Below are 11580 nucleotides of genomic sequence, written 5' to 3'. Positions count from 1 at the left end.
CATATATTGTAGGTTTACATTTCTAAAGAGAAATAACAGAATTGAATAGTTTTTTTTCCTATCACAAGTGATAACCAGTGTTTGATATCTTCTATTTTTCTTCCAAGAAATATCAGTCTATCAACAGTTTTAAAATAAAATGTTTTCTGTAACAATAGAACTTTAAATAAAAATATGATTTTGATTCAGATACTTTTGAGAAGACATGGATACTTTTCCAAGATCTTCTGACAAAGTAATTCTTAAAACAGAGACCAGATGAGGCCTTAAAAAGACAATATAATATATTTCAGACAAGATTGCACCTCAGTTTTTCAAATAATATCATAATTGCAACATTACTTCATCATTTCTTCTTTTAACATGCTGACAATTTCCAGCTAGCCCATGTGTGAAGTTTGTTTTTGTATTCTAGCTTAAAGAAATAAAAATCAGTAATTTATTCAGCACATACTGTATATGTCTTTTGACCTCCAATTGAGTAGATCATTAATAAGTTAAAAAAAAAAATCCTCTCTGACCATAATCATTATCCTCATGAGGGATAAGTGATTCTTCAGAGCTTAAGTGTTGCTAGTTCTATTAAAAAATATACCATGGTATGATTTCTTAATGTGTTGATACTTTCGCAATTGGACCCTATGCAGTTATGCCTTCAAACTCTTCCATCTGTTCCACAAGGTGGTTCTGTGAGCTTTAGGACCTCTGATTGAAGACAAACTGATATAAAACCCCCAAACGGAGTTGTCTTCTGTTTAATCCACCTCCCCCATTGTATGTCAGGGGTCTGGTAGATCCGATGTATCCACTATGACTTTAATAAAAATAGTATCATCTTTAATATACGTTCCATTCTCTAGAACAGTTTGAGCCACAAAGACTGGGCAGCCAGATGCAATGTTCATTTCTCCAGTTGGCTTCTTGAAACTGCTGCTGTTTGGATCTGGCTTGAAAGCATCTCCTAAGTGGCGTCGAGACGGTCCCTGATCCATTAGCATGAGAGTCACTTTCTGTTTAAACGGCCAAGGAAGCAATGCATCGTATTCTCCACGCATTATGACAAAAAACAGTGACAAGTGCGTCCCCTTTCCCATGCCATCTCCATTAAGGTAAACTCTGGCACACATCTTGTAGCCAAAGTATCCAGTATAAAAGGGTTGGCTGTATAAGGACAGAGTCTTCCCCATGACTGCCTCTTGCTTCCGACGTTTATAATCTCGAATTTTCCAAATTAATACTCCGTTGTAACTGGCAGTTTCTAAAACTTGGAATCGGAGGTCCATGTCAGCCAACCGAATATCATGAACGCTCAGCATCTGATCATGTCTGCTCAGCTGTGTCTCTAGCAGGGCTGTCAGAAAACGGAAGGGACGAGGGTGAGAAAAGCGTTTTTTTCTAAGGACTGTAAAAATCAATTGCCAGTGCTGCTATTGTATATGAAAACATTTTCCTCCCCAAGAACCAAAGCGCATTCCATCACCAATGAAGCAATTTCCACAGACAATAGTTTGCCAGCTAGTATCTAGGTTAACTGGGATTTTTTACACACATGGGTGTTAATCACACATTCAGTAAAAGTCAAATATTCAAATAATCTAACATAAATTTTGTCTGGTCACTAAGCAATATAACTACAGAGGCTTCCATTTTTTGAGAGGAGACTTGGTAGCATTATCTGTAGATTGCTATTAGCAGTGAAGACCTTAGAAGTGGTCACACATCCTACATAATCCCTCTGAAATTCAGAAGCACCGCTGATCACTCAAAATATTTTTCTCAGACACTACTTGTCTCAGAAGCGTAGTACTGTTACCTGGTCTAAAGTTCATCATAAAAGAACAGAAAATTCAAGCTTAGCTCTGCATTGTATGGTCAGCTATTTAGTTTGGAGGGAGGGCTGTTTTTAATGTCCCCTTTCCCTCACATGAAAACGTTACTCTTTGTCTTTGCACACTGGCAAAATTGGCCAACATACAATACTGAGAAGCAGATGAATTCGTAAGGCAGGTTTGTTTTATACAGATCTATTTAAACGTGAAGTTCTTTGTCCCACTCATTTAAACACTTACATATGATCTACACTGTCTTGCTAAACTCCAGTTTTCACTTTATTCAGCAAGCACAACAATAACCTTATTCTCAAGCAGATCTCACAGTTTTCTTTGGATCAAATATACTTCTGTAACAGATATCAGGACAGGTGGTTTCATACTGTTGATCCATTCACGGGGGAGGACAGTAATAAAAGAAGACTTGTCAATATACCGAGACTATATTTAAAGAAGCTGCTGAAAGCTATTAGCTGTCAAAGATCAGTTGAGAAACTATAATGAGCTAACCTTGTAATCAAGACAAGGGTCAAGAAAACAAAATAAAAGACGAGAATCAAGCCTAAGAAACAGCGTGGAAGCAATACCACATCAAAGGGATTACGCAGTTTCCTATTAAAAAAATCAGAAGAATCAGCATTATTGATGCTTCCACATAAAAATCACAATGGGAATGCCATTCAAAGGACACAATTTTTCTCTTGACGGCACTGCTGAGTACTTCAGTCCATTGTGCTTACACTTACTTGTATTTCGAGCTCCTTGCCCTGCAGTTTTATCAACGCTTTCCAGCTCAGTCACTCTGTTCTGGAGGGATTCTACACTGCTCTTCATGCTGTCAGCCTCCTCCCAGTTCTGTCGGAAGGGACGGATTTCTTTGTCCAGTTCTTTCAGTTTCTCTGCTTGACTGTCTATCACTCGCTTTATAAAACAGTAAGTTACGAGTTAAAATAACAAAAATATATTAATTTATGCAAATTAAACAAGGATTATATAGCGATAATAAGATGCATTTCCAATATAAACAAGTTACACTTATGTCAAATATTTCAATAACACAAACCTTGAAAATTTAGAGGAAGAGCCCAAGTATTTATAAAACACAAAAATCTTTAGTGCTGCACAGGTATTAATATTAGAGCACTATCAGAATTATCAACACAATTATTTAAAAAAAAAAAAAAGGAATTGTTAGTGTGCTCTTGTCTAAAATTTTTTAAAAAAAACCTTTCAATGCAAGAACAATATTCTGAATGTCTGTATATTGATATTAGGGGCTGACAGTTGTTGGGTTTCGTGTCAGAGTACTTAAGCAACAAAGTATGGGCACAACAACAACTTACCATGGTGTGAATCAAGTGGCTGCTCATGTGCATGCGTTTATCATTGGGTAACAGCAAAATAACTTACCCGTCCAGAAAAACATCAGTACTCTTGCACACATGGAGCAGGAGTACTTATATGTGCAGATACAGTGGCATTAGCAAGCTCCAAGCTCACATAAATCAGTTATCAAAGCCTAAGTTATTATGTGCCCATAACCACAGCAGAAGCCCTCAAGAGTGTAAGTAAAACTACCACTTCTGATCCCTTAAGCACTTTTAAAATTCCCACCCTTACTTCCTAAATTGAATAAGCCACGCGTCCTGAAGGTGCTTGCTGGTTGAGTCTTTTTAAGACAACAAAGAAAAAAAAAAAAAGACGAGTTGATTTTAGAAAAGCATGAAATATAATACTCAAGAAAAAAAAAATACATAAAAAGGCTGGTATTCTCTGAAAGAGGGACATTGCAAGCACCTCAGTATATTACAAATATAAAGGAGAACATATTTCCCAGTCTACCTCAAACCTGATGCAAGAAATACATAGCACTTTATGTTATCACAGCTAATTTGGACTAGCAGGAATTTTAGCCAGAACCCTATAATCAGTTGTGAAGTTCAAATGATAACACAAATATTTGAGACAAGAAACTACTTTTGCTACCACCTACAGTTAAACTCCAAATCTAACTTTATAGTTTATTATCATATACTGCCAACGTGTAAAAATTATTTTTCACTTCTTAAAAAAAAAGTAGCAGTTGAGTACAAAACAAGAAAATAAAGTTATTTTGCATTTGCCTTCTGGTTAGCCATGTGGATTCAATGTTCCCCACTGATGGGGAAAACCCTTCTGCCTCATGCAACCTTCATTTCCCCTTTTAGGCATTTGCTTTTAATCATATGGTTTCAGTTATACTGAAAGTCTGTAACGATTAATTGAAGGCTGTCAATTTGATAAGCCAGCTAGCAAAATCATGTTCTAGGAGTGTTTTATTTTGTTGTATCTCAAAACCACCGAGTAATCTAACATATTTCAAGATTAATTATTTATTTCTATGTTGGTATTTTAAACCAAGCTTATATATCTCATTTGCAAAATTATGACTTTGTGAAGGAAAGCTGTGTACTGAATCATAAATGCAGGGGTATGGTTCCATTAAATAGATTAAGCAAGTTGCCTGAACGTACTAACCATCAGCTACCAACACAGTCACACCTTCTCACTTGGACTGATGGTAATCAGAAAATAAAATAGGGAAGGGCTGTTAGCTATACTTATAAAAGGAAACACACCATGGAATGGCCTGAACAAATGTTGTAAGAGCAGAGCCACAAGATTTGGCCATTAGCTCACAGGTAACATGCAAAAGTAAACTCAAGATGTGCCCAAGTCTGATCTTTTTCCTCTACTCACAAAAAACATGAACTCTCCAAGGCAAGAACAACATGGTCGTGGGTTTGTATAGTGCCTCACACAGAGATGCTCCAATTTCCAATCGGGACTCTTGGCACTAACACAGTATCAAACAAAATGAATAAATACATTTTTAAATGAATTGGGAAAGTGGTAAAGATGCAAAAGAATTGTAAGTTATTCTTCTTTTGGGAGAAGTTTACTAAAAGTTGTTACTAGGGACCAACTTCTCTCCATCAACCTGTGTGCAACATTCTACCTTTGTACATGCACAACCAATTCTGGTTTTTAGCTGCTTCTACTACACATCAGCAAATGTGTAGTATTTTATCTCCTGTACCTCTTCATGAGAATTCAAGAGATACAGAATAATCAGAAATAGACTTGTATTCCGTCTTTAAAAAGCAGTGGGATCTCTATGTTTTTACCCTACAGGGAGTCAACCTCCCTCATGCTGGGAGATACTGATGTACTAAATCTGAATTTAATGCAGCAGTGGAGAATTTCACTCTCTCTAATTATTCCATTAGAAAGCACACAGATGTCTCACACTGTACTCATAAATTTTCAAGTAGATATCAATTTTCTGCATGCACTTTTTATTCCAGCAACTGACCTCTCCAGATCATTAATCCAGAGTTATATGCCTGACAAACCATTGAGGGCTCTTCTTGATGTTGATTTTCATCTAGGTTTTGTTTGGTATTTCTAATAAACAATTTCCAGAATTTTAGCACTATTATTACTAAAAGAATTTAGAAAACGTCATGAGGAACTGAAGAAAGTTATATTCGCAGTTGTTTCTCTTTCCGATGCTCCTAATGGACTTTTCCATTTCAACTGATAGAGCAAACCTGAAAAGCTAAAGAACATACTAGAAAAGGAACCAAAGGTACTACTTGACTGGGAAAACAAATCATTCATACTCCTCCTTTGAAGGAACGTATTACCAATCAAATAATTTTATATTCATAAGGTCATTGTTTCTTTTGTCTTTAAGTACCTTATGTCCACACTCAGCTTAAGACTTGGCTTACTAATACGCTTCCATATACTCGTAAGAAAGAGTTGATACTGGATGTGAAAGTTCCTTTCCACAAGACAACAGTCGAAAAAGTACCACACCCTCTCTGAGTAAAAACACTTTCCCTGGAGACCAGTATATAGAAAATTAATCTGAATCAAAACATCTCAAGGTTGAGGTTCCTGCCAGTGCCCAGAAACCTTTGATGCATTTACACTATTTGTGTTAAAAGCCTTGCAGTGCAGATGATGCCAGTTGTGCTCAGTGAAACAGCTGTTCCCAAGCCAAAGAAGGTTACATGACAACTAATACTGAAACTGTACTAGAAATTTCTAGCATGCATAGGACTTGGGGGACTAAGCAAATAACGCTTGTCCAGACCTGAATTGGCTAGTTCCACACTGGAAATATCTGTGGCTCTTGTACAGCCATGGCTGCTCAATGCAACCCAGAAGAAGAATGGCTTACAACAGGTAACTAATTCCTTCAACTCCTAGTAAGCAACAGAAAGAGGCTAATCATATTGTCCAGGGAAAAACAAATTGAGGTGTGTTTCCAGGATGCCCTTAACAACCTGACTGAAGCAGGAAGTTCCAGTAAGTGGAAGGAATCAGGCTGAAATAGCTGTAACACACAGTTTGGTTTAAAATAACTAAAATAAAATAGCTGGCAAGAAGAAGGGGGGAGGGGGGAGAGCAAAACCACCTCTCCAGTACTTATTACCACCAAAAAGCCACCTGTTGGAATCTGCCAACCATATTGTTTTGTGGGTTTTTTTTCTAAACATAAACCATTTGCAAATTGATTTTGCCAACACTTACAGCTTGAGGAAATCAAAGATATTGCAATCTGTCATCAAGACAATCATGAAAAACTCTACGTTTTTTCCATTTCCCCTCTCATCACTGGTTATTGAAACAGCATGTGTAAAAACCCCAGGCTTACAAATTAACTTACCTCCTGGTAGATTCAATCAGCAATATCAATACATACAAGGATTAGCTTCCCAGTGTCGGAATGCAATATTGTAAGCATGCAGCCATACCCCAGACTATCATCAGACCAAATAACAGTGACTAAGGCAGGCTAAACTGGTTACTACATGGGCAGAACATGGAAAGAAATAAGTGCTATAAGGAGAAACGTTGCCGTTGCCAAAATTAAAGGTTTCCTTATAAACCAACACTGACGGTCTCAGGGCTCTGAGAGCTCTTGAATGTGCTACCCTTTGAATTTTAGCCATACTCTAGTCTGGATACTTATATCTTTCTTGAGTATCAACATTTGCAGTTTAATATGTGAAGTGAATAGTAAGTGAAAGAGATAATTTTATTTACATTCCTTTAAGCTGGATGCTAAAGCGGATATCTGATAATCTAGCAGCAAACACACTAAAATAATGTGTAAACAATACCTTCGCAATAGCTTGCTAAGTATCCCCTGAGGTTTCCCTAATTGTGGTCAGTATCACGCAAGCTAACGCAAATTCCCAGCATCCACATTCCAAGTCAGCTCTGAATGCAAACCACAGAATTTCAGCTTGGGCTAAGCACCATGCTAGTGCATCCAGAGGATTTCTAGTTTGATGCTGGCTTGTGGCCAGGTGATTCAGACCACAGAATAAGAAACTCAGACCTACCGGCAAAGGAATAATTAGATACATTTTCCTCAGAAGGAGGACAACAGAAACATGGATTTTAAAAAGTATATTCAAATGCATTGTACTGCGTTTGGATTAATTCCACACCAGACTGATCTCACTCATGATTAATATTTTTTAAAATACCAGCAAGTAGGAAAGAAATATACATTATACATATGACAGTTTTAAGGTGCTAATCTTGTCCTCCAGTTTGACAGTAGTTCCTTAAGGAGTTATTTTTTGCAGAGAAGAAAAAATAATGATCATTATTCTTCAGATAAGATTTATAATTTTGTTTTCAATCTTTTCCCTTTTTAAACAGGGGTTTTTGTTTGAACGTAGGCTAGGCAACTGTAGTGTTTTAGTGAAGTATCTTACTCCAACAAACACAACAAACCAGCTACTGACCAGAAGGAAAAAAAAAAAAAAAAAATAAAAATAGCTTTATAATAAGGTAAACTCTCTCCCCCCCCTTTTTAATTAAAAAACCTCACTTGACAAGTGTAAAGGCACAGAACAGAAGCTACTACCATTTCTGCTTTAATGGGGAGATTCTAAATTTCTTACCTGTAAATGAAGTATTTTAGATTCATTATTCCGCAGCATTTCCTTCTGTCTTTCAATTTCTATTTCAAAGCTACAAATCTGATTATGTAAAGTTTGTATACTCTTGTTCTTTTCCAAACTTTCATTCTGGAGCAAGGCCACCTGGAAAAAATTCTACAATTACTCCTGCCAAAGTTTATTAAAAATACCTATAACTTTGTTAGTTTTAAACTATCTTACACACATGAAAGGGATGAGATCCTAGTAAAATCTGTCTCCATGTCTTGCAAATAAATAAATAAACCCCAACCTTCTGATAGCTACTTTAGCACTTCCACAGCATGGTATTGGTACAACTTTGGCTAATGAAAGTGCAGATGGGATACACAAACAGCAAAAGAACGTGTGTCTAAGCATAGTCTTTTCTTTATTCAGTTTGTTATTTAATGGCTTGGTTTCCTGGTTTCCACTAACTGACTTGGGAGTTGCTTGGATTTCGGAAGAAACTACCTATTTGGCTCTAGTTCAGCGTTAAGAACTTGAGCCCTGCACAGAAGGGATACCAGAGAAAAGCTGAGCAGCTGAAAAGCTAGTTGGGAAAGGGAAACATTAGTCTTCCCCACCTGCTGCAATCTATCCTCATCTATAGCAAATTTAAGGAAAAACATCATCTGCGTGGGATTGACTTGGCTTCAGAGAATGGGATGGTGATGAAAACTCCTGAAATGAGTGAATACAGAAGGGATCCATGCATTTGAGGGAAAATCCAATGGTGCCTACTAGTAGAAAAGACTAAAGAGCTACAAGGCTGCGGATTATATTCTCTCTCTGTATTGACATTTTATGAATTCATTCATTAGTGACTCATTCTGATTTTAAAACATGAGCCTTGTTAGAAGAATATCGTATATTCTATCTCCTTGGGGAATAAAGTAGCACAGTAAATATTCTCTGTCACGCTATTTCATGCTCTGTTCATTAATGTGGTTTGGGGAAGGAGGTTTCTTTGTGGTAGTGGGTTGCCTTTTTTTTTTTTTTTTTAAATTGCATTTTTCCCCAGGCAAGATTATTCAGCGGCAAAAAGGTAGAAAACAAACACTTGACACAAAATGACATTTGGACATGCCCTGACTAATTCCACAGACAGATTTTTGTATGGGTAAGAAGCAGCACCATTTTTGACCCATGAAAATCTTTTGATAAACATTCCACATTAAGACCAATTACTTGGATGCTTCATGTTCGCAAAAAAACTACACCACCACCCCCAATACAGATGCTGGTTTGAAGTCAAGCCATGTTTACCTCTGAATTGGGTACCACTGTAGCATTCCATCACCTTAACTGCCCTCTAATCAGACATAGTCGAGTAACTTACGTGTCACTGCATTCCTAGACTCAAGAAGCTAGCCTCTTTAAAAAGGTAAATAATTTCAATCTCTATAGTAGCCTAAACTAGACAAAGGACTGCCGAAGTCCACAGGCATTCAGCATGTTCATTGGACACGGGCCCAAAAACATACAGAGATGCCATAATATATGTGCGTATCTACTTTTCAATATAGCATAGCATGTGTGCACATACACACATACATTAGTTCCGCATTTTATATACGGAAAAAACTGGCAGAAAAGGCTCAACAGAAGTGAGACAAAGCTAATTTTGCCAGTGCAGAGTGAGAAACAACCTCAAGGCTGAAGGAATGCATGCCTAGGTACTAGAGAAAATTTTCAAGAACAAGTTTAAGTTTAACTAGTACCCCTGTCTCCCACATATTTCAGATCTGCTGGGTAGCCACTTTAATTTTTTGCATCCTCCTTCTCCTTAATGAATCAGAGTTCTTTAGTTAATTGTAATCTTTACATTCCCCTTTTCTCATTGTTTCCTTCCCAGGCCTCCCAATCATAAGGCAGTTACACTCTGTGTCACTAGCATTACATTTCCATTTTTGTACAAGTTATAAAACGTGGGCCTGTCTTGTACTGAGATTTTCCACACGGTTCTACAGAACACAAGAAAAACAGAATTATGTCCTGCAGCCCTTAATCATACAGAACTGTCATTGCTAAATCAGTAATTGTAGTTTGGTTGTAATTTGTGAATAAGAAGTCTTTAACACTAAATATAGTTTCCTAATTGTATTTGGCATAAGTCTTTGGAACTTGAGCTAAAGAACAGGGTAAAGGAAACACAGCATCTATTTACAAACTGCATCAATCAGCTTCCTTTACTTCCTTGTCATATTTTAAATATTGCTAGGATAAAGCATGCTCTTATTCAGCAGTTTTTCAAACTAAGCTATTGCTTATTAAAAAAGAATGGAAGAAATCCTGTTACGCCACAAAGAACTGGATTAAAACAGAGAGGTCCCATATTTAAGTCACATATTAAAAAAGAAAAAGTAGTTTATACCAGATTTCTTTAAGAATGTGACAAAGCCACAAAATTACGTTCAAGTCATTATTTCCAACATCACAAAACCCGTGGGAGTTCAGTCTGCAAGTCTGTCCCATCACAGAGTGAACAAAACACTGAATTTTAATTCGCCCCACAAAGTTTTGATTCAAGATTTTACATCTGACCTTCTCTTACTGCTCTTTGCCAACAGCACCATTCAAATACCAAATGCACAACTTAGCACAAGCTTTGCAGCTCTGAAGACTTTCAGTTTGCATGCTCCACAAGCACTGTTGAAGAACGTGGTGACTGGGAGAAGACAACTTCTCCTTTCCTCTCCATACATATCACAGTGGGTACCCCTAACGAAATCTTGACCCTGCAGAAACCAACGACAAGAATTCCACTGACTTCAGCAGGGCTGAGATTTCTGTGATATTCATCAGCTAAGTTAACTTTGCACTGTTGTTCTTCAGTGCATCGATTAATTTTTTCTCAAAGAGAGAACAACAATGAAGTTACAAATCGTTTTGTTACCCTTCTCTAGAATAAAGTCACTGACATATGATATGTGGTTAGCTATTCTGGTAACTTGGCACGGTCTTGGGATTTCCAGTGATTCAACTCTTTATTATGAATAGGAAGAAGTCTACAAAGCAGGAAGTGAAAAGAAAAAAAAAAAAAAATGGACAATGATAAGCAGTTATGTCCTAAATGAAAGTTAAAACAAAAATTGAACATAAAAGAGTAGTAAAGTGTATATCCTCTTAGCTCTATTAGAGACAAACATAAAACTGCTGGGTATTTTTTAAATGACAAAGCACCTCTCAGGACACTGACAAAAGGCAGAACATGATCTATTCTGGAAGTCACAAGGAACATGGTTTTTTCCTATGATGTAAAAGAAATTGTATAGTTTTAATCAGACTAATGAAAAAAGAACTAAGGATATGAATTTGTATCTGTCAAAACGGAAAAATGTACAGTTCCTACATTAACAAAGAGATTCAAGTGCAAAGGCAAACTTAAGTATTGTTATTGATCATCAAACTAAGACTTACACATGTAGTAAAAATTGCATCTAAAAAAACTACGCTGGACCTCTCCCAGGTTCAATGGTTTCCTTACAGGGCTTCAAGTTCAAAAACAAGCAGTCCAGGGACAAATGTGCTGGGGACAAAATCACATTTTGCTGTTCCTGTTAAGTTCTGCTTTAAACCTATACTTCCTGCAGCTGCAGGACCTTGCTGGAAACCCATGCATGAGTGATCACTGTAGGCCAAGGGAATACGCTTTCTAGACAGAGTTTGCTAAACTCGAGCTAGCGGTCTGCTGTGAGATGACAGAAGTCACAAGCCACACATCATAACCGCCCCACTGAGCTTTCTTTGGAATTGTTACA

The 11580-nt window shown here is 37.1% G+C and overlaps 1 protein-coding gene across 1 annotated transcript in view; it reads right to left on the bottom strand.

Moving 5' to 3' along the window:
* Positions 1-380: 380 nt before the first annotated feature.
* The window catches only part of TRAF3 (TNF receptor associated factor 3), a 68426-nt gene continuing 57226 nt past the window's right edge, over positions 381-11580 (bottom strand). The window contains exons 11-13 of the mRNA XM_009280850.1: positions 7802-7942; positions 2576-2750; positions 381-1351 (exon numbers count right to left, since the gene is read on the bottom strand). Of these exons, the coding sequence (XP_009279125.1) occupies positions 780-1351; positions 2576-2750; positions 7802-7942 (888 nt within the window). The 3' untranslated portion in view covers positions 381-779. The remainder of the gene's footprint in view (positions 1352-2575; positions 2751-7801; positions 7943-11580) is intronic.

The sequence above is a fragment of the Aptenodytes forsteri genome, unplaced genomic scaffold, assembly GCF_000699145.1.
Source record: "Aptenodytes forsteri isolate BGI_AS27 unplaced genomic scaffold, ASM69914v1 Scaffold193, whole genome shotgun sequence".
Lineage (NCBI taxonomy): Eukaryota > Metazoa > Chordata > Aves > Sphenisciformes > Spheniscidae > Aptenodytes > Aptenodytes forsteri.
The sequence above is the reverse complement of the archived record's forward strand: the minus strand, read 5'-3'. Positions and strand labels throughout refer to the sequence as shown.